This window comes from Sesamum indicum, linkage group LG2 (genome assembly GCF_026168435.1).
Source record: "Sesamum indicum cultivar Baizhima isolate 11 linkage group LG2, ASM2616843v1, whole genome shotgun sequence".
In the NCBI taxonomy this organism is placed as follows: domain Eukaryota; kingdom Viridiplantae; phylum Streptophyta; class Magnoliopsida; order Lamiales; family Pedaliaceae; genus Sesamum; species Sesamum indicum.
The window spans coordinates 19,282,072-19,306,409 of record NC_142658.1 but is presented as its reverse complement, the minus strand read 5'-3'; the positions used below and the strand labels follow the sequence as shown (position 1 = coordinate 19,306,409).

Here is a 24,338-nt window from a genome sequence, read left to right as displayed (position 1 = left end):
TAAATACTTAACTTATACTCTTGGGGTTTAGATATATGGAGGATAAAGAGTTTTAGCTAGTATTGTCACATTCAAAATTTATCTTTCCAATTATTATAATTAATAATTATCAAGATGCTACCTTAAAAATGTAAAAAAACATAATATCAACAAAAACGAGCCATGAACAATAATTCCAATTTTACAAGGTCTGGTAATTAATGCACATGCATTTCTTCATAACTTCAACGAATAAAAGGATTAAAATCACAAAAATTAAAAAAATGTAGGAGCAAAACGTTATCCTAGAAAGTTGAAGGACGAAGATGTACAAATAGCCTAAATTACGGGACTAAAAATACATTTAAACAAACAACTATAATTTATTAACTTTAGATGCACCAACTATTGCTTAATTATAATTAAATTATGTATAAAGATATGATTTCTTTAACCGACACACTGATGCACATGGCAGATATTAAAAATAATAAAAAGATTCTTGAAACAACAGCAATAATAATAATAATAATAAATGTATTCGATCTGGGACGACCATAGTTTCATATACGTACTGTAGTAATACAACAAATTCATAAGACAAATTATATTAATTTATTTTTGCATGGCTGCACGTAATTACTGTCGTGTTTCTGCAAGGCTGCATGCACGTACGTAATTTACTATATAATTATTTATTTCAAACATTTGCTCTACCTACAGCTTTGTCCATGCACCAATTCTTTTTAAAAGCGCTGCACTGTATTAATTGTCCTCTTTCATTTGATTATGATCACCTTCATTAACTCTTTGGCGAAAAATTTAAAAAAAAAAAATCATGCAATTTAAAAAAACAATATTTTCATAACCAAAGAGACCGTGAAAAAAGTTTGCGAATTAGGTGGTTGCTCATACAGATTACGATGTCGACGAATTAATAATCAGATATGAGTAGTGTGATTCGTCCATAATAATAAATAAAGAAATATTTTTATGAAATATAAATAAATTTGCATGCATTTCATGTATTTTAGGGTAAGGTTAATATATATGTATATACATCTCCACCCACGGAACTTGACAACTACAAGAATAATATTAAATTTTTTAAAGTATTTCAACATCTTATAATATATATTCTGTTGTAATATTTATAAAAATAAATTGCAATGAGCTCCTCTGAAATTTGTCATAATTACACATTGTTTGTAAAATTATAAATGCTCCCCTAGAATTATACAACCTATTACAAGAAATTTGCTAGACGATCGTTAATTTTAACAAAATATTTATAATTTTTCAAATAATAAAATAATATTTATAATTATAACAAATTTCAAGGAGTTGATATAATTTGTCCTAATTATAATCCAATATATGATATGGAACAATACCTATGTATATTATTGAGAGTGCAACTTTATTAGAAATAGCACATGTCCAAACTCAAAAGGTTAGTAAATTATAAAGAATTAGAAACCTTTACAACGCATGTATTTCGTATCTTGGAACATGTTGTCCATTTAAAGCAAAGCACATTCCCTGCCCAAATACACAAATTTAAAAATGCCATTTTTATACCATTTCTTACCTGAAAAGATTAGGTCAGATCAACTTTATATGCATACCTTTCAGGTTTGATCTAATGTCAAATATTCCCTCAATGTTTTGAAATCACATTATTATGAAAATTCTGCATATATATTGCAACAAACCCAACTAATCTCACCAATCAAGGGATGAGTATGAATAATACAAATATAGAGCCTCGAATAACGAAATCGTCAGTGATGAAGAGAACAGTATTACAGTTCCCACACCCCAATGGGTTCGTAAGAAGTTACACCGTCAATCACACAAGTAAATCTCCTTCCATGAGAAGGCAGAATTTTCATGCAGCATTGGCAAAGAGCTTGAACTGGAAAACAATTCTGATAGATACAGCTTATTCAGCGAAATGGATAGTTATATATATAAGTCTGTCTCATGCAAACTTAGGTTACATTTCCTCGATGCAAATGAAATATATTTCCTAGGAAAAGTGCTAACATGCTACCTACAGTTTATATTAGTATGTACTTTATCACGTTCAAAGTCTTGGGTAAGATTAGAGGATGCAACATCTGAGCACTATCCCCTTTTGCTCCACCCTACCATCCTCATTGCCTGTAAACAACAGAGATCGAATTAGTAGGGATGACATTTTACTGAAATCATATAAAAGATCATGCATGTAAATTTCATTAGGCATACAACGTTCAGTTCAGAACCGCTCTTGGCTTGTAGCTCAAGAAAATTTTTACTTCTGTCAGGCTGCTAGAAGCTATAGTTTTTGCCAATATGGGAATATGAAGTAGTGACCATCAGGTGCGCTATGGAATCGAAGAACTTTTCAGGAACTAAGTCATGAATAGAGGTACAGCCAAAACAACAGCAAGAATCATACATCTTGATGTCTTGGCATTTGCATTTACAGCATGTAGGATAGAGAATAAACCTCAGCAACAAGATATAACTCAAAAGGTGACCATAAAATAGACCTCTGCTCTGTTTGAAGTAGAAATATCCCCAACGAAATGTTTTGATTTGTAGCATCTTCAAGACTAACAAATGAAAATCTCTCCTCTCCAACAACTTATGTTCTTAAACAGAGAACCATTCGTTCAATATGTTACGGGAATAGTGCATATCAAGGTTTGGATACACCTATGCCTCGTTACTAATTTTAGACATCTTAGTCCATGTTTCTCCCCTGTCAATGCCATTGTTGAATCATACTTTAACTAAGGAATGTTCATTTTGTTATTGTTGGTAACCACTCGATAATTGCCCTATGTTTCAGTCACTTCTCCACATGCAAATAACAGTTGCATGCATCTGAGAGTTCAAAACTTGTCCTGTACAAACAAAAAAGTACAGTTAAGGCCATGTATTTGTTGGCAGACCTATCCCTCTCCATGCGTTGCTTTGTATTCAATATAGAGAGGTTACATGCTCTCAAAGTAAAATGCTGATGCGCAATAACTACTAATATTCAATCGTTATTCAATTTTTACAATAAGGAAACGAGATATATGGAAGATCAAAATATGAAAGAGAAAGAATATCAAAATCAAATAAAAGTGAAGCAACAGAAAGTAAAAAAACAAAAGCAACATTGGAAGGAATAACATTCAGCTAGAAACAAAAGCAACATTGGAAGGAATAACATTCAGCTAGGAGACGAGGCTTAGTCAGCAAATAGTACTCAGAATTAGGAGTTCAAAGTCCAAACATGTTTTCAAGACTAAGGTGTTTTCCAAGTGCTGCCAGAATAATCTCAAAGTTCGCTTTTAACACTCCGTCATCCCTCACATAAATCATGAGGTGAAATATTTACTAATATAAGATGAATGTTTCCAACATTTCAATTGACCAGGGGTCATCTGTACATGGTCATATGCAATCAAGTACAACTTGTAAGTGAATTTCATTTATAAAGAGAAGAAGTACAATCTTTTAAAAAGGTCCAGGCCTTGTTATAACTAGCAACCTCATAAATTAGAAATCTTCTCATCTTTGTTTTATTACAGATGTGTTACAATTGAAAACTTGTTTTCACATAAAATTCCTAATGACTTATCAAATAAATGTAAATATGCTGCGGCCAACAGCTTTTTGTTTCATCATTATCTATCCCACCATTACATGCAATTCTTCATCAGGCAACCTTAAAGAGAAAAATTGTCGTCACCATAACAAATAAGATATTTATGCATAGTTTTTTGGTTAAAGAATTACGAAATATTGGATTTCCCATATTCTGACATGGGAAATTTTCCCCAGGTTCTCTAAGCATATGCCTAGAGCAACTCTGATTCAGAAAACTTTGAGTAGTATCCCTACAGTAAGAGAATCTTCAAATCTACAATTTACAGCTTTACAAGAAAACAAAAGTGACTTACTAGGGATCCACAAACTTCTATTTTTCTTATAAGTTAAAAGATGACAAACCTTCCGAAGGTTGAGCCAATTTACGATTTTGGGGAGACATCATTTCTTTTTTCAACTGCATCAATATGTCCTCCATTGTGTACTCCCTTTTCCAAGCAGCTAGCATGGGGAAGAGACTGGGTTCAACCTGGAAATTTGATCACCCAAAAGTTTGCATTAAAGCATATGAGCACATATTATGTATCACAAAAACCAGTACTTACCACACCAGTTTCCTGATTAACGCAGCTCATATTTATCCGTGTCTGGAACCTTACACTTGGTGGATTATCTGGATAATCCTTCCCACAGAATAATTTCAACTGGTATATGCGTCCTTCATGTACAGTCTGTTGAGCAACTTTCAGAAATTAGATAAACTAATTCTTTTAGCGGCATCCAATGGCATACTTGTACGTAATGATTGAAGAGATAGCAATAGGGTTTCTTAACAAGAGCTTCCAATCGTTGTGAAAATGCATAATCAAGGACATTATGTCGTTGTTTTGATAAACCAATTGTTCAAAGAAGAAACTGCTAAAAGGAAAACACATTTTAAAAGGAAAAGGAAGTACAATGAGTCGATAACAATAAAGGATGACTTGAAGTGAATGAAATGGAAAAATTGATAAAGATCAAGTAAAAGTAATTAGGTGATAGTAATATCAACTGCTAATTTTTACCCAATCAAGCACATGATTTCATCTCCTATTGAACTCCAAGGTCAATAAAAGCAACGAGCCGGTACTAATATCGGCTGTCATTTTTTACCCAATCAAGCATGTGATTGAGTCTCACATTTTGAACTTCATATACAGCTTACTAAGCTATTCATTAAGTCACCAAACACAAAAATAAACTTGCTGATGCATGAATTCATTAAACAAGAAAATGCACCACTAAAGTGCAAGTACAACAAAAAAGTACACACTGGAGAAAATAGACATAAAAACCTGCAGCAGCAATTGCAGTAAATACCTGGAAAACTCATGATACATGTATAGTTTAAAGAAGACTACCACATAGGTGATACTGATTAAAAGAAAGAACTAACATTAGGAGGACCAATGATGGTTCCCGTCCATGATTGCATGTATACATCATCAGCATCATCCATCCCATAGCTCACAGTTCCATCACCTATCCCCTTCTCTCCTCTCTCAAGCTCTTCCAATAACCGAAAGTTCCTAGGCACTGAAAGAAAGCAATTTGGTTATGAAATTTACCACATTATAGACCAATGTTTCCAAAAGAACATCACAATAGCAAGATCTCAAAATGCAGCAGTAAAGCTAGTATATCCGATTTGGAAAACATTACATCAACAACGTGATATAAAAAATGGTGAAAGACTCAGTTCATCCATCTCATAAGCGCCAAGCAGAAAGCCCAAAGTAGAAATTATATACATAGAACAGTGTTTGCATCACAGTTCACACTAATTTAACTAAAGATGCAATGCATAAATTACAAATGTTAAATAGGCTTATTAACTGAGAAGAACATCCTAAAGGAACAATTTCGATACTTGGTTTGATAATGATATAGGAGCAAAGAAAATTGAACTCGAAAGTAGAGGCCTGTTACTTGTTTCTAAGTAGTTGAAAACAAATATCAGTTGGTCAATGGATATTACAAATTATTATTACTGTTTACTATCATTGATTATTACTATATCAACAAAAAACAATTATAATAATTCGGAACTACAAGGACAACGAAAATCTTAAAATTACACACTAGTCATCAAATGTAATCCCAGCATGTGAGACAGTGATAATTTTCCAAGAATATTAGAGGAAAAATAGGCTCTACTTCAATAAATCCATAAAACAAAAAGACACAAACTGAAATAGGAATGGTTATAAGAATATAGTAAGATGTTACCATCAGCCATCTTCAGGTGGGAATTGATGTCTACACAATGTGTATGTCTTTCCATGAGCCCCATAAACTCTCTTTAACCAATGGCAGCTGATTCATAATTTTTAACATCTTACTTACTCAACTCATTCTCACTTTAAAGTCTTTGCACTGACCTGAATAATTGTTTGGTCGGTGCAGGCAGGTTGTTGGGTATTAAACCAAATGACAGCCTTTAAGAAATTAAAAGGATGTTTTTGCAATGATTTCTTTTTTTGTTTTTGCAAAACTAAGGGTTTTTCTTTAGCTAGTACTTCCATTTAAGTCTACTGTTCTTGAGCCAATTTTGGGGGCAGCAAGGCATAAATCTGTTAACTTTTCTATGAATGCACCCAAATTAGGCAAAGAGGACGCCCCAAGTAATTGCATGTTTCAACCAATACTCTAGCGTTTTACCTCTGCACGATTATTAGGGGAGGAAATGGATTAAGTTGCCCTAAGCCACAGCACGAATACATATTTTTACCCTTATCCTACAGAAATAAGCTGCTAATTTTTCCTCCAAAAATTCCGTACTACGAATTCTCTCTTAACCCTTTTTCTCTCTGTTTCTATCAAAATTTCCACCCTAGTTGTTCTGTCCATAACATCCACCTAACCTTTTAACTCTCAAGAGCTCCAATCGCGCAATTCCTTTTACAAGAAGAAAAATTGAAGGAGGTCAAAGTCGTGCATAAAAAGAAACTGATGAACAACAACACGCCATAACAGATTCAACAGTAACCCACATCGAATTCACTAATTCAGGCATTTTAACCAGCAACCCTAGTCCCTCAAATAGAACTGTGAAACCATTACTCCATCTAAAAGAGAAACGGAAACAAAAAGGAAAAACGAAGAAGAAGACTAAAATTGACTTGATCCGATAAATTCACAAAAGGGGAACGAGAATTCCGGGGGTCAAATTCCAAGCTTACCAACAACCCGCGATGATCCTTCAGAACCCATTTCTCGCTGCGGTTTCGGAGATGAAGAAATCTTTAGAGAGAGAGAAAAAAAGGGGGTGAACTTTGATTTGATTGATAAAAAGAGTGCGAATTTTACTGCTGTAGAGAAGTGAAGGGAGTGAGTCTTTTATTTCAATTTCAGGACAGTGCATATTTTCGCAAGCTTTGAGGATAAATCGCAAGGAAAGAATAAAGCTGCCATTTACTCTTTCACCTTTACAAAGTAAGCGCAGATTGGAATAGCGACAAAAGCTTTTATACCCCAAAATTATACTTTATTACAAAACCGCCTTCTTTTTCTTTTGGGTCTGAAATTATATAACTAAATAAAATATTTTATTTATTTATTTCATCTTTTATTTTTTTCAATAGAATTTAGAGGAAATAATTAAAAGAAGAAAATTACGTTGAAGTATACCCCGAATAATTAAATTTGTTATTAATTATTTGCCTTTTCTAGAGTTGTTTTTAAGTGGATATGTGTTTAATTTAGGGTAAATTAAAACAAGCTCTCTTCAGGTCTAAATAATTATGAATTTTTTTTATTATTTAAAAAATTATAAATACTTCATAATATTTGATGAAATTATGTAATTTTTAGATGGAGTATTTGAAAAACTATACAATTTAGCCAAAACGATGAGGTAGATGGAAAATTTTGAAAAACTGTAGAAAAAAAACTATCCACACAATTCCATAAAAATATTCAGAAAATTTTAATAAACTTATAATTCATAATCCATAAGAGTATTTTGATCAATTCACCACAAATATATAAAAATTTAACAAAGACTAACGAGTTGTATTAATTGTTAGACGGTTGTTAAAATCAAGGGGGTATTGATAAATTTTCAAATAACAAGAGGGCATTTGTAATTATGTCGAACTTCATGAAAATTAGTTGTAATTTATCCTTTATTTTATAAGGTAAACTTACATTTTGTTTGACAAAAAACTTATTAAGAGTAAGAATATATAAGGTAAATATAATAATGATATGAAAATAATAGTAAGAATATATAAATAAACAAATAGATTGAAAATAAAAAATAAAATGAAATATGGAAGGCATGTATGCATCCTATGATGGGAGTTAACAGGCCAGGTTGCATTCGTTGACCCATTGAACTTCACTATATTTGCCTGTCAATCATGACGCATAATCTTCTACTTCTGGTCAATATAAAAAAAAATTCTAATTCAAATTGAATTTAATTAAATTCTAAATTAATTATATAATGAATATAATATTTTTTAATTTTAATTTTTACTTTGTGATTAATATATACAATTCAGGAAGACATAATAAATATTTTTGAAAAAAGATTTATAAAATTAAAAATAATGTATTGAGAAGTTATAATTTTTTTTAAAGAAAATTCTTTTTTTCTAAATTTTAATTATATTAATTATAAAGGTATCATTAGTAAAATTATAATATCTGCGATCATATTTTATTTAAATTTTAGGATTTTATTTCTTAAAAATTATTGTATCATGATAATCCATAATCATGTCACGTGGTATCCGTGTGCTGTAGGATCTAATCAAACTAAGTTTGCCTTTGACTAAAGTTTATTGGAAGGAGATTATCAAATGTTAATTACACTTACATCCTCTCCTAAAAGTGAAATTACACTTTTCTTCAATTTTTTTTTTTTTTTGAAATTATGCTTGTATCCTCTTTTAGAAGTCTCTATTTATAATTGTATCCTTTTTATTTGAATTTGGATAAAGAATACTGACATAAAAAAAATTCATAATCTTATAATTTTAGGCTTCATTCATCATTCTGTATAAATTATAGACAATATAAATAGTTCTTAATTCATTAATGACTATGCTTTATTCAATGTTAATATTTTGTATATAATACTTATATATATATGTATATTACATATTCCTTCTTATAAGTATAAAAACATTATAGAGGCATCTTTCTCGATAAATTATACAAAATATTACATAAGGGGTAAAATTAAGAGTTTATGTAAATTTTTCGATCGACATCAATATTTTTCATTTAAAAATCCTAGTGAAAGGGGCATAATTGTAAATAAAAAATTCTCATAAAAGAGGTATAAATAAAATTTTAATTTTTTTTAAAGACAAATATAATTTTACATTTTTAAATGATGTATAAATGCAATTAGCCCTTATATTGATTAAAAATTTATACTCAAAGAAAGAAAAGTACATCACTTCGCTCATTCCGATTTGACGTTGTTAACCTGAAAATGATTTATGTACGTAGAGGATAGAATATTCAACTTAATTAGATGCCTAAGTTTATAGAAATATCTATGAGCTCCGACAATTTACAATATGCAAGAAACTAATTTAAATATTTAGATAAAATAAAACTGTACAGCTATTTATTATATTTTAATTAACATGTGTAATATTGAAAGAAAAATTGCGGTGATGCGATTGTGATTTTGATGGAGGATGAAATGGGAACTTTACGCTCGACACAACAACTCACCAGATAAAATTAAATTTTATATAGAATCTTTAAGAGAGTGTATAGTGTATTGTCAAATAAACGAATAGTAACCATTGTAAAAAATAATATTTTGAGTATTTATAGTGGTACTGGATGTTATATCTGTGATAGGGTGTATGTATTTATTACATGACTTTTATATAAAATATTACTTTTTTACCCTAATAAATAAATGTGTATTACCAACATATACATCATGCGTAAAAATAAATTGACAATTCTTTAGTATTTTTTTGAGAGTATGTAAAATTATTCTCAAGCAATTTATCTAACATTAATAATGTGAATTGTAAATTTTCAGGCATTTTATAAAAATATTTCAAATAATTATAAACTCAAGAAAATAGCCCTTTTACTATATTATTTTTCTTTCTTTAAAATCCATGGAGCCTGAGTTTTCATTAGACCAGAAGTTGGGGCAAAAAGAGCAGAGATTCTGAACCCTAATTTCTCAATAAAAGAAGGAACGTTCAGCAAAAACACATGGTACAATTCACCACTTCCCCTGCCCTAGCAATCAGCGCAACTTTAGTACATAATCCGCCTACGGTCATCATGTGGTAGATAGAGTAGATCACTTCGTAAGCATGAAAAAGGTATGTCGTCTTGTGGAATTCATTTGTTACGCATCCTTGCATTGAGCAAGGAATGCCCTGGCGCTGTTGAACATGATGTCCGTTAGCATGTCTCTTTTCCACATCCAAACCACTCAGCCATTTCATCGTCATCACCAGATGCAAGAAATTCACTTTTGTAACTGCCAGTACCATCCTTAGCATTAACCGCAGTTCGCCTTGTATGGGCCATTTCCGTCTTCCATGATTCTTGCATCTGCACGTTCCTGGACACATCACTCTTGCCTCCAACAACTGGGAAGTCCATGAAACCTGGCACCTGATTCCACACGCTTGAGCCACTATGACCTCGACTCCCACTCTCAACAAATTCAAACGAATTATTACCTTCATCCCTATTTTGCTTCTCTGGTACAAACCAAGGCTGCATCTGATGATTCTTTACATTATTGTCCATTGGTTGAGATGCAATATATGCAGTGTTCGATGCAATTGGTCTCTTATGGTCACATTTCAGACACACCATATTTCTTCGAAAATTGATGTAGTTACACCTACAAATACACATCCAAGTGAAACAAAAGCAAAGAAAGAATACATAAACCACATCCTCTGATGATATCAGAAGTCTACTTAGGTGGTTCTCAAAATCACATGAAGACAAAGGAAAAGTCTTACGAATCACATTCCCACTCTCCAGGACTAAGTTGCCGCTTTGGAGGATTCTCCTTACACTGTAAACACTTTGTATTTCTTGCAAAGTTCAAAAAGTTGCATCTGCAAAAGTAACCCTTTAAGAAACAAAGGAAACAAGGAGAATTAACAATAATGTACACTAGTGAAAGAGGATAGACTTATTTCAACAGATTGTTACTTGTCACATATCCAATCTCCTTTCTTCAAGGGAAGATGTTCCTGGTCTTCTGCTATTTTTCTAAGTCTTTCCTGGAAGAAGCTATCACAGCGCAAGCACTTGACATTTCGGGCAAAGTTAAGGCAATTACATCTAGAAAAAATATAGAAATTTAATAAACATTTTTTACATTGAGGACTGTAAAGGCAAACGTATACTATATAGGCTGGATGTGCATCTTACTTGGGACAAATCCAGTCGCCTTGCTTCATTGGAACATTAATTCGCCTCCTACCTTGGTTAATATCGTTTTCTTGGGCGGACGGGTTCCAACCCGGGGTGTTGGCCTTTGGTGGTTCACAATCATGTCGCTCAACTTTAATCTCCACCATTTCTTTCAACAATGTTCTTACAGATTCTTTAACCCTTTTGTTTATGCTTGGCTTGTTTTCCACAGAACCAACTATGGGATCAAGACCGTATGTCAACAAAAATCGCATAACATCCACAGTCCTACCTCCTTCATCCTCACGTGCCTTTACATACGCTCTATCACAATCACCTCTTAAGATGCAGGAGCTGCAAACCTACTAAAACAGATTCAATTATCTTATAACAGACTAATATTTGCATAAATTGCTTTCATAAATCAAAAGGTACCATTAAGTCATACATTTCCTTCATTAATTCCCACATGAGCTCTTAAACGCTTTCCCGAGTTGACAACTTTCCTATCTGTGCTTGGACACCCAGACCCAACAATTACCATAATATCTTTCCGTGACAAGTATCTGCATAAATAGAGCTTTGATATGCATATTAAAACAGCAAGTCCAATCATTCAAGCAAATAAACATGAGAAATGTGAAGAATACGAACTAAACTGTAATTATACTACACCAATTATAGAAATGGACACGATCAGCGAACTTGCTTGCAAGACCCTGTTATGATTGGTTAATTAGCTTAATCAAGAAAGTCCCTATTCCAGAGGGAAAAGTAAACATATTATCTCTGTTTAGCTATTTCCATGGACAGGCGAAGTCCTCTTTGTCTTAATTTTACTTGAATATACTTTTCTACTCAAGATGTAGAACATAAGACATGCAAGCTTATTACTGCAAATATCAGGTGCAGACAGCAATTATTCCTCAGCACACCTAAAGCTAAGGTACAAACCCGAGTACCCGACTAAAGGAACAGTTCATTTTACAGCGTCAAAATTCATTTCACTCAGTCCCAATATCAAACAGGAAATCTACTTGCACCCACTCCATAGTCCATACGCCTAACATTCACTAAAAACAACTCAAATGAAGTTAAAACAAATTATAATCTGCGAAAAAAAGTTAAAAACTTCAAAAAATAATAACATTTCAGTCAAACTCACGATAGGGATTGTACCTTATAAGTTGGTAGTTGTCGCGGGCAAAATTCAAGGAAGCAGTTCTTATTAAGTTCGCCTCTTTACTGCCCAATTCACCAATATTTGCAAAAGGGTTTCCGATCTCATCAAAATACCCATTTTTTAACAATTTCTCCATCAAATCCACCCATTCACGCCACGGATGTGAAATCTGCATATTTGAACTAAACCCATTCTGCTTATGGGGAAAAAACTCTTCTTCTTCCTCTTGAGCATGAGACTTGAATTGGGTTTTCGAGGGTTGGAATTCTTTAGCTTCATTCAGGACGAATTGAATCGCAGGATTGTTGAGTAAAGGATTCTTGGAGGTCGGCTTGTGGATATGAGAAACTGACAAATAATATTTAGGGTTTGGTAATTGGGATTTCAGGATTTTGAGGTAGAAATTTGGATTCAACATTACTTATTTACCGTACGACAATGGCTGTATCTGCATCAAATTGGGTAGAATTGAACTTCCGAACTCAAACTGTAGCAGCATCAAAGGGCTTATGGCCGAAGTAAGTGGTGATAACTCATACACTTGCATATTCAGCTCTCCCTTATACACATAAATGTATTATAGAATTACGGAAGTATGATATTTGCATGATAAACTTAATTTATTAAATATTAATTATATGCAAATGAGACTAAAACATTAGTCATTTAAAATCTAACTAAGCATTTGGCCATCGGTACAAATTTATGTTTTTACATTAATTTTATTTTTGTTGTAATTAAATAATACTGATCTAAAAATTATAATTATTTATATGTAGCGAAAATTAAATTTTTTCACAGTATCTTTATACTGGGATAAGAAGACACATTACGTACACCTAAGAAGTAGGAATAATTGTTGTTTTCTTCTGTAAGTATGAGGGAAATATAATTATAAAAAGACCGCTCCATGTCTGTGTTATGGTACTGAAGCATTGAGAAATTAAGTAAAATTCTAATAATAATGAAATTAAAATCCTTAAACAAACAAATAAACGTGTGGGAGCGTTAATCAATGTATATTTGAAGCCCTTTGATCGTCCCTAATGTTGAGGAGATCCATGGACTTCTACTAAACAGAATTATAAATTCTTTACAGAAAAAAGAAAAAGAAAAAGAAAAAGAGAATATTTGAATGTTTAATGCATCTCTACATGGATTGAACATGGTTTTCCTGTTTAAGGGGTGAAGATCTAAGTCTGTCTACCAAGATGTCCAAGGCTTCTTTCATCCACCACTGCCCGCAAGCCTCTCTTGCTTCATCCACACTCATCTGCACAATTCCAAACACAATTAATTAATTAATAATATTAGCCATTATTTCTTCATTCAAAAAATATACTAAATATATTACGCAATCGTCCCATCTCATTTGAAGTATCTTACGTCAAGTATTGTCTATTTTAACTAAAATTTTATAAGTTTATTTTTTAGAAACTGTCTCACTAGAAGGATGTGATTTTGGAAATTATATATACTGTTCAAATCCTTTATTTCAGTGTTCGGGTATGGAATAATAATTGTACATATATATAATTATTTTTTAGTTACTTATAAGATATTTACACAATTTTTTTCTTTTTTAATTAATTAAGGGGTATTTGCTTTTGTGATGTGAATAAATTATCAAAAAAATTTAGTAGTTGGAAAAATTTTGAGTGTTCGAAAATAAAAATGAAAAGTGAGAAAAAAATATAAGTGTATGAAAAAACAACTCAACATTTAAAATATGTACCATACACTGCAAAATTTGTAGGGGACCAGTTGCTTATAGCTTTTAACTTAAATCATATTGTTTAAACAATTCAAATTCAGAAGTTGTAAATTAAACACACTTTTTTTAACTTATATTTTTAACAATAAGTTGACAAGTGCTAATTTTAAGTGATTACGAGCGCAGACAAAGTGCAATTTTGCCCTCTAACATAAGGGGATGGCATTTCTGGCCCTATACAAATTGATTTCGCAATTTAGTTACTTTATAATTTTGGTAATTCTAGTCCTTCTTCGGCTAATTTGACTGAGAAATTACATGTGACTTATGCATGACTCAATAAAATTGCAAAATTAATTAGTTATGTAAATCAATTCGCGCAGGACAAAAAATGTCAACTCCCCTAAGTTACAGGATTAAAAATACCAATGATTCTTAAGTTATAGATTACAGGGCTAAAATTGTAATTTAATTGAGTCATATGCAAGTCACATACAATAATGAAAATTTCCAAAAGTTTAAGATTACAAGACCAAAATTACGAATATTAATTCATGCAACACGAAAAGTATCATTTTCATAAATTACAGGATTAAAATTACATCCATCTTTAACTATAAAGCCAAACTATAATACTTTTTAAAATGCATTTAATGAAGAAAAGCAAGAAAGGCATGGAGTAAGGGTAGAGTAGCAGCATACCCATTCTCTTTTGCGGGCAGCTTTTTCTGGCCAGAGATCAAGTTGCTGTGTGACAAGCAAAGGAAACATGAAACCTTGGTGGTACAGCTCACGGCTCTTGCTCTTGAATATCCATCTTCCTAGTTCACACTGCAATTTCATATACATCCATACTGTTATAAAAGAAAAAAATGATTATAGACACAAAATGACGATTTTGATACTGCGATATTAATCTTTTGTATCTTAAAAAATTCCGTTCAACTTATAAGATAACTAACTTATTCAATTATTTAAATTTTACATTAATTGATAAGTTGATTTTTATTTTCAATATGATGCGTCGGTTTATATATTTTACTTTTATTTATGGATTAATTATACTTTGATCCCTCTAAAAATGTGAAATTATACTTTTTCCTAAAAAAGTTTTGAAATTGCATTTACATCGCCTCTAAAAATTCTTTATTTACACCTGATCCCCCTTTCGTCAGGGTTTGAATAAAAACTGCTGAAGTTAGCAAAAAAAATTACATTAATTTGCAATTTTACCTCTTATTTAACATTTTAATGTATATTTTTTTACTTATAAGTAAAAACTATAATGACAAAATTACTATATAGGAATGTAAAATGAGAGGCAAAACTAGAAGCTTATTTAATTTTTTTGTTAACGTCGGCAATTTTCGTCCAAACACTAACAATAAAAGGTCGGGTGTAAACAGTAAATTTTCGGAGAAGGTATAAGTGTAATTTTAAAACTTTTTTAGAGAAAAGTGTGATTTTGCATTTTTGGAGAGTTTAAGTATAATTAACCGATATTTATAATATATTTTAAATATCAAATGTTATAATTTATTATATGTACCAAAAAGATAATGTGCCACTACTGCTACTATATACATCTAAACATCCCCACCCACAACCCATAAGTCATCAAAACAAATAAAAACTATATATATATATATATTAATGATTAATTGTAAAAATATAATTAATTACCTCAACATTTCCAAGAACCCCAGCTTCCTCTAACGACTCGCGAGAAGCAGCTTCTTCCACAGATTCATCAACTTCCCAACCCCCCTGCATTAATTAGTTAATATCAGTTGTTAGTTATAAGTATGTGCACATTAATATTAATAATAAATACCCTTGTGGGCATACATTTTTCATTATGAGTTGGACTTTATTTTTTTTTTCTCTTTTCATGGAACCCAAAAAAAAAAACATATACAAATAGTCTCTCCGTTCAAAAATTACTGCTTCTGCCCTTTTCTCAATTTCAATATTATCAAAAATTATATCGTTTAGTATTATTCAATTAAATGGAACATTTTCAATAGTCAAGTTAATTAAAATGGTCAGAACACCATCACGGCCGGACGTAAAATTCTAAGAAAGAGTTGCAACTCGCATGCACGAGAAATTCCTGACGAGGTCGGGCATTGTCAGACCTGAACTAATCACACCACGAACGTAATATTTAATATTGACGAATAAATCACCTTGGGAAACATCATTGCATCACTCTTTTTTGAACTGATGACAAGAACTTCCAGCTCATGATGATCTTCCGGGCTGCACCCCTTCTTCCCATTCTTGTACCTATATGGAATGCATCTGCAGTAGCAATATGATCAAGAATTGAACATCATCAATCAAGACCAACAACATAAACCCTACAAACCTCGTACCTAATTACACAAACATCAACATGAGAAATATATATTTATATATACTAAACTTACGTACCCAACGACGAGCCGATGATCTTGGTTGTACCTCTGCAGATGCCTCCCTGTCCGAGCAACCATACATACCATCTTCTCCTTGCTAGATAGCTCTCTTCCACACTTTCTACTGTGTCTGTGTGTGTGTGTTGGAAAATGAAGGGAAGGAGCGGTGGTTATATAGCCTATCTCCCTGTTGTCTGAGTGAGAATTTTAATTATAGTGGATAAGAAAAGAATGAAGGGGTAAGGCAAAAAAAGGTGGGCGTTTTTGTGTGCAGAATTGAAGTTATAAACAATTACATGGTTTTGAAAGAGAAGGGCAGTCGGGCATTTTTATTAATGAGATGTGGGTGAGTAAATGCAGACGCGTCGTCACGCCTCATGTTGCGGTCCAAACATTTGATCTCCAGTCCAACTTTAGTGAGTTTCTTTGATGTTTCTCTTTTCAAGTTTCAACAACCCTTTTTTTAATTAGCATTTCCTTTCTTTTCTTTTTTGATATAGTAGAATTTAATTCGGAATATATTCTCCAGTGTATTCTCGCTCGCTCTATACATGTTTGAATAATGGAATATTGGGACGTGTTATATTTTGAAACGTACTTATGTATTTTGTATAAATACATTGTCATGATCCTTTCACATATTGGAACATAGCACGTTAGAATCTGTTCTGTTCTTAAAATATGTACGATTTTATATGCGCGTTTTTGTGTTCCATGTAGTTATTGTATAGTGTTTTGAAGAATTCATTTATATTACTTTAAATGGCCTTAATGTTACCTATATTTCTTTTATGAATTTCTGTAGATAATGTTATCTAATGTTATATTGCATGGATAGCTTAGGGTCTAAGAAATAACAAATTGAAAGCCCATGTTGTTGGAGTTTGTGCCCTGAGCTCTGAATTAATGTGGTAAAGCCTAACATCAAATTGAAAAATTTTAGGTACAACCAAATTCACTTGAATCAAATTAATTATAGAGTAAATATGATACATTTGTTCTGAAATTAATCACATCTCTTAATTATACATCTATTACACAACAAATGTATTATACTTGCCATATAATTGATTTAAATTTGACCGAACTAGATTTGAACTAAAATTCTCTCTATCAATTTTTTTTTATTATAGAAATTCTGATTTAAATTAAATTCGATCAAATTTGACTAATTGCATTATAAATTGTACATACCATTAATTAATCATTTATATATATACTCTACATCAAGCAAATAAAGTATTATTTTATACCTATCATATATAGCGGCTACATACTAGAGCACACTCAATACGAATATACATGCATATTTAAACTTCTATCATTTTTATTTAATTATATATGAAAGACAATAAATATAAAATAAATAACTAAAAATTTCTTAAACACTTTTTATTAATTTAACGTCCAAAAGTGGATATTCTAATCCCATTAAATCTAATAAATAGTTCAGATGTATAGTTGATTTGGTTCAACTAATTATATTATTTGAATTAAAAATTAAAATAATTTACATATTTTTATATCTTACTAGAAAGTTAACAAGAAGTGACGCAAAAAAGAATGCAACAAAGCCTGGATTTGCTCAAACAGCCAAAAAATACCATACATTTGAGTACACTATCGACTTGAATGTGGACATAAGTCTACAAGGTAGAATTTTGATAAGTGTACCAACAAAAAATAATAAAAAAGATTATATTCCATATCAATCATACACGTGCATCTCCATCTTTCATAATATGCCCACATGCGGTTGTTACGAATTATTAAGAGAAATATGGCCTTTTATTATCATTAAAGGTAAAAGATGGTTGCGAATATTAGTTAATTTCGACAGCGTAATGACTATTAATTATTATTTTTGTAAGGGGTCAAAACATTTGCTAGAGATAATAACTGCGGCAAATATTTTGATCATAGGGAAATCATAGCAAATATTGATTAACTATAGTTAAAATTTAAACTTTCGCATCAATTTTATTTGACTATAATAAATAGTATCGATTAACTGTGATTTTTAAATCGAAACAATTTATAGCGTAGATTATTATTATTATTTTGGGTGTAGTGGATAAGGGTCAATGCTCTTGTAATGTGAAATCAACAAAGACGTTTTATAATTTTATACAATAATCGTGTTTGTGTGGTCTTCTCGGTAGTAAAACTTTTGTAGCGGTGTGGAATAAAGATTCTTTGGGGGTTGTGTGTGTTATTTATTTATTTATTTTTATTAACATAAAAGTCGTACTTGTGTTGCATGTCTTCTTGGTAGTAAAATTAGTTTCCATCTTTGATTGGAATTTTATTTTAATTATGTACTCCTGTTTTTGTAGATTTCTTGCTAAGCTTAATTATTTTTTATGTTATAAAGATTCTAATAAAGTATAATTAAGAATGGGAATATTTTCTAAAAATAAGTCGAGAAGGTTTCATACGCAACGAATTATTTACGGTTTTATTTAAATTGATGAATTTTAAATTAACAATGTCGAATTTCCTATAAGAAATATTTTGTTTGGAAGATTTTTATTTTATAAAAAATTATAAGATTTTAGAACATAAATTTTATTTTACAATAAGTTTTTGAAGCGTTCACATAAAACAAGATAACAGAGCTTGTAAGATGTTATTATGTCAATAACGACAATTCTGTCCAAATTCTAAAAATAAATTAGGAACTTGTTAATTTTTTTTTAAAAGAGCTCATAAACTCCTATATACTTTTCTAAAAAAAATTACCAAACACTCACTACAAGAAATGTAACATTTACCCATGATTAAAAGACATGATTAATAATAAATAGTTGTAGCAAATAGTTATTGACCACAGAATGATCGTCGGCTATGATTTTTGTGAGAGTGACTCATGGCAAATGCTTTTTCCATAGCTCCTAGTTGTGATAAATAATTTTTTTTATGGTGGAAAAACTAATTTTTTGCATCGATTTTACTCAATCGTGATTAATATATAATAGTTATTTACCGTAATTTTTTGCCATAATCATTAATGTTATAGCCAATAATAATACTTTTTCTAACGACTTGACATTTTATAAACTCCCAAATATTTTTATAAAATATTTTAAAAAATTTATATGCTCAGCCAAACACCCGTTAGATTGACTTAAACGTCATACGATTCCCTCCAGAATAATTATTCCAAAGGCCTTTCATTTTCATATTCATTATACATTCACTTTCTATAATAAACTCTGAATATAAATTTGAAAATAATAACATAATATATATAGCAAAGTAAGCAATTATTAATTTCCCCGGAAGCACAAAAGTCTTATTATTCTTCTCGAATTGTAACGGATAAGAACACAGTTAGGTACCTTAAAAGAGTAGATGAGACACCTTTCCAACAAAATTATATATAATTATAAGTAAGTGGACAGCAAAAAGAAAAACCTTCTTCTCCACAACTCTTTGAGATTAATTTTTGTTTCTTTCGAGACCAAAATCTATGTAATGACCATTCGCGTGGTGTGGTTTAAGTGGCAAACAATTGAGAATAATTGAGTCTTTCATATTATAAATAATAGGGTAATTAAAATCAGCTCTCTTAAGTTTTGATATAATTATATATATATATATATATTTTATTGTTTGAACATTATGTCTATTTCTTAATTTAATGACCGTTCAATAATTAATCCAATCTGTAGTCTGTTTTTCGTTTATTTATTTGGTAAATTGACCAAAATACACTAGTAGATTGTAAATTATAGTTTTACTTTTTTTTTTTTAAAAAAAAGTATGAATATATTTATGAATTAAGTGGACACCTTTTTATTTTCTTCACATTTTTAAATTTTTTCATCCATTCCGTCCAATTTATTTATAAATTTCCAATTTTCTTAAAAAAATATAGCAAAATTGCAAATTTGACAACTTCATCCCGTCATTTAAAGATTACATAATTTTATCAAGAGAGTTTTAATTTTCATAAATAATAAGGAGGTATTTATACTTATATCAAATTTCATGAGAGTTCATTGTATTTTATTGAATTTATGATGTTTCTTTATTTTCATAAATAAATTATAAATTAATTGATGCATGACACACGGATGTGATTGATTGCTCTACTTGCACGAAAAAAGGAAAAGAAAGAAATTAATTATGGCCATTCATATTTTATATTTGAAAATTAGTAAGTTAAATAAATTTTTGTGGCCCATAATTATAAATACTGATATTGGGAGCGTGATATTCAAAGTTTGTTTGGCTCAAATGAAAGGAGAGAGAAAGTAAAAGGGAGATACCGATGAAAAAAATTATTAATATTTTCTCAAGTTGCTTGGTATGATTCAGAAGTGAAGTAGATCTCAAATATTTCCACGTGTTTGGTATGAGGAAAACAAATGGAGAAGAAAATACTATTTCTTATTATTTTAGTGAATAGTCGTTCTCTTTATTTTGTATTAGAACATAAATAAATTAATATTATACTAATATAATTTTAGTATATCAAAATTTTAAAAATCTTATTAATAAAAAAATTATCAAACAAGAATAAAAATATTTTTTATTGATAAAAAACATTCATCATTGACTTCAAAGCAATAGTTTTTCAGCGAATTTGCTATTTTTTTTCTGGCAAATATGTATGTTATTTTCAATAGAAAGGAGAAAAAAATCGAGGAAAATTATATATATATATGTATACATGGGGGAAATATAGTAAATAAACATAAAATATATATATATTTAATTTTTTTGGCCTTATAATTTCGCTTTTCGGCAAATTTTAGACGGAAACAAAATTGAGCTTTGGAGGGGTTTCATATACATTGAGTTTTCCTTTCCATTCATCTTTTTCTCCTAACCAAACACTAAATTATGTCTTATATATTGCTTTTTACTTTCACTTTTCTTATATTCCCACTTTTTTATTTCCAACCAAACATATTCTTAAGGTATAAAAAGAAAATAACCAAAACACTTTAAGGGTCCATTATTTTTTTACTTCGTCAATTTTGGCCTGAAGCCGACCATTTACATCATCAGTCTTCACAATCGTGTAATTATTTTCAAATCAACGGTTCATATTGGATCGTATAAGTTCATTAGTGTAATAAATGCCAAACTTGGAAATTCACTAATTCTAACATATTTTTACTCTCTAATTTCCGGACACCATTAAAGTGGAACACTAATTTGTTACCAACTTTGCTTCTAATTTACATGAGTGGTTGCCGAGTTAATTGCAAAATTAGTCTCATATTATAGGACACTTTACAATTTTAGTACCATATTTTGAAAATATTTAAATTTAATTCCACACTTTAAATTTTTTTTGCAAAACTAGTCCATCGTAAAAAAATGTGATGGAAAGACCAAAAAAATATTAGTGTGACCGGGTGAAAAGGGAGTGGACCGATATAACACACTTTGGGGGAAAGAAAGAGGTAATTGCAATGTTAGTCCCAAATTATAGGGTCCTTTGCAAGTTTCGCCCATATTTTTATATTTTTGTGCAAAATTAATCACCATTAAAATGTGATGGAAAAGCAACGTGCTTCCCTAAAAACTCGTGGCATCTCCATCAGATTAATGGTGAGACTAATTTGCACCAAAATACGGAAGCATGGATTAGAATTGGTTATTTTTAAAAGTATGGGACGAAACTTGCAAATGGCCCTATAGTTTGAGATTAATATTGCAATTATCCTTTTTCGAGACTATTATTGCAATTATTATTTTCCCCCAAAACCTGTTCCGCCAGTCCACCCCCTTTTACCCTGTTACACAAATGTTGTTTTTGGTTTTTCGTAGCATTTTTTAACCGCGGGACTATTTTTGCAAAACAATATTAAAATGTAGGACTTGCAAAATGCCTTATAATGTGGGACTTATTTTGCAATTAACTCCGCCCTTGCCCTTTGCGTTCCTAAAGTGTGTCTTGAAAGCTGTAAACTTGTGCAAAAGTAATATTCAAAGGTCGTACCAAGAAGAAAATTTATTATTAGCTAAGTGGTTTAAAATCGATATAAAAATCGATGCGTCTTGATAACATACTAAAAATCAACTCAGTGTCCAACTAATGAGTATATATACATAAAGTATTATAATTTAAAGTGAAAATTCCTTTAAAATTAATCACGTGATAGAGTTAATTAAATCTCGCACATGCCCAATTAATTTATGCATGTGATATGTATCAGGTCTCACAGTTCAAACTTACCCTAATTCGTCAGTACTCCTCTGTGTAATAATACGACTTGATTTGTTACTCTTTCTTAATTAGTATATATACCTCACATTAGAAGATATATATATATATATATATATATTTACTACAATTAATTAGTATAATTAAAAAATTAATAATGAATACTAACTGATCAGTACTTCGCAACGGTCATTGTATATGTTGTTTTTGCAAGTAATGCCGAAACATTAATTATAATTAATGAAACATAAAGAAACCGCAGTTTGTTTTTACTTTGATTGTGATTAATAGTACTGATTTATTCACATAAAAAATTGTCACATCTTGAAATTATTCACATACCATATGATTGTTTATTTATGACTCGGACTTAATTGATCTAAGTCTTTATTTAATTACAATCAAGACAATACTTATGAGGAACATGACTTCCAATATTAATCTATTATGTCCATTCTCTGATGCGGACATATTTATCATACTTTTTTGTTTAAAGAAACAACAATTATGTGATTATATTAATAATTTAGTAAATTGAATAATCACACAATATGTCAATTCGATTGATTAATACGTTAATATAATTAAATATGATCAAACAAATCATTACTCTTACATAAAATGTGACAAACACCCACACATTACTACAAGAAAATGGTTATCTGACTATGTATCTTTAAAATAGTCTAAAATTAACCTTAATAAATAGTCTTAAAAAAACCCACATAATAATACTAAACATTGGTCACATCTCTTTTGGCATAATAATATTTCAGTTACCCTTTTTTTTTTGGTTAAATTAAAATATAATTTTTTTCTAAAATATAATTACAAACCCTTTATTTTAACGTTTGTCTAACAACCAATCTATTCTGTAAATAGCCTCCATTATACTTCCATCTAATTTTTATGGTGAACTGCCCAAAATACCTTTTTGAATTATAAATCATAATTTATATAATTTTTTAGAATTTCTCAATTTAATATAAATTATTACGTAAAAACTCATGCGCCGGTTTGTATTATGGAGAAACTCGAATATCAATCAGATTAATAATTGCATAAACTCATACATCAATTTGACAATAATACTAAAATGTGGGTAGTAAAATAAATTTTAGTCCATGATATTAATTAAAGTATAGATATTCAGAAATCCATCTTTGTCTATGTATGTGCTTCTCCTGTAACCAATTAAATAAGGATATAAGTTTTGAAGGTGGAGTGATTTTGGGCTGGATTAGTTGTTTTTGGTCTAATTTTTACATGAAAATTGTATCTGATAATCATTACTATGTACATGCCAAATATTTGTACCTGGGATTATTGTAAGATTTAAGTTTGGGGGCCATGTTTATTATCAGATCCATTCATCATCATAAAGCCCACATCAAAACATCCCCCAAGGACAAATATGCTCTATTACCAATTATATGTTTTTATTATTACTTAAATACTATCATTATCATTTACAAATCATACATTATTTAGTTTCTTTAATTAATACTTTATCAAGAAATAATAATTTTGACTGACTAACACAAAATAAGAAAGAAAATAGTTCCACGACAAAATGAGAAATAAATTGTTGGACAATTTTTGTTATATTTTGAACCTCCATTTTCTTCATATTTTTTATTACTAACCACAGTGGTATGCGTATAATTAGATAGATATGCTTCAAATTTTGAAAATAAAAACTAATATATGATTAAAAACAGATCAAGTAATTAACATGAGCGACAATGAAGCATAAATCTATATGATTGATTATAAACATATATATTATATATATTGAAGTGAAAGCAATTAACTATTATTGTTTGAATAAATCGATTAGAATAGTCAATATCAAGT

The 24,338-nt window shown here is 30.3% G+C and overlaps 3 protein-coding genes across 3 annotated transcripts; all 3 read right to left on the bottom strand.

Moving 5' to 3' along the window:
* Positions 1-1,892: 1,892 nt before the first annotated feature.
* Positions 1,893-7,001, bottom strand: LOC148789252 (ubiquitin-conjugating enzyme E2 variant 1B-like). Its single transcript, XM_088877507.1, has 5 exons — positions 6,792-7,001; positions 5,006-5,145; positions 4,176-4,301; positions 3,973-4,099; positions 1,893-2,145 (listed from the first exon to the last, which is right to left on the bottom strand). Exons 1-5 carry the CDS (start codon positions 6,820-6,822, stop codon positions 2,087-2,089), a joined length of 483 nt encoding a protein of 160 aa, XP_088733633.1. The 5' UTR covers positions 6,823-7,001; the 3' UTR covers positions 1,893-2,086.
* Positions 7,002-9,761: 2,760 nt separating this feature from the next.
* On the bottom strand, positions 9,762-12,734 carry LOC105156320 (uncharacterized). Its single transcript, XM_088877506.1, has 7 exons — positions 12,593-12,734; positions 12,160-12,511; positions 11,429-11,546; positions 10,999-11,342; positions 10,777-10,908; positions 10,581-10,679; positions 9,762-10,456 (listed from the first exon to the last, which is right to left on the bottom strand). The coding sequence occupies exons 1-7, from the start codon at positions 12,708-12,710 to the stop codon at positions 10,006-10,008; spliced, it is 1,614 nt and encodes a 537-aa protein (XP_088733632.1). The 5' UTR covers positions 12,711-12,734; the 3' UTR covers positions 9,762-10,005.
* A 388-nt stretch (positions 12,735-13,122) lies between these two features.
* Positions 13,123-16,607, bottom strand: LOC105156206 (nudix hydrolase 17, mitochondrial). The gene is made up of 5 exons (XM_011072279.3): positions 16,314-16,607; positions 16,067-16,181; positions 15,561-15,644; positions 14,580-14,708; positions 13,123-13,436 (listed from the first exon to the last, which is right to left on the bottom strand). Exons 1-5 carry the CDS (start codon positions 16,382-16,384, stop codon positions 13,314-13,316), a joined length of 522 nt encoding a protein of 173 aa, XP_011070581.1. The 5' UTR covers positions 16,385-16,607; the 3' UTR covers positions 13,123-13,313.
* Between the last annotated feature and the right edge of the window lie 7,731 nt (positions 16,608-24,338).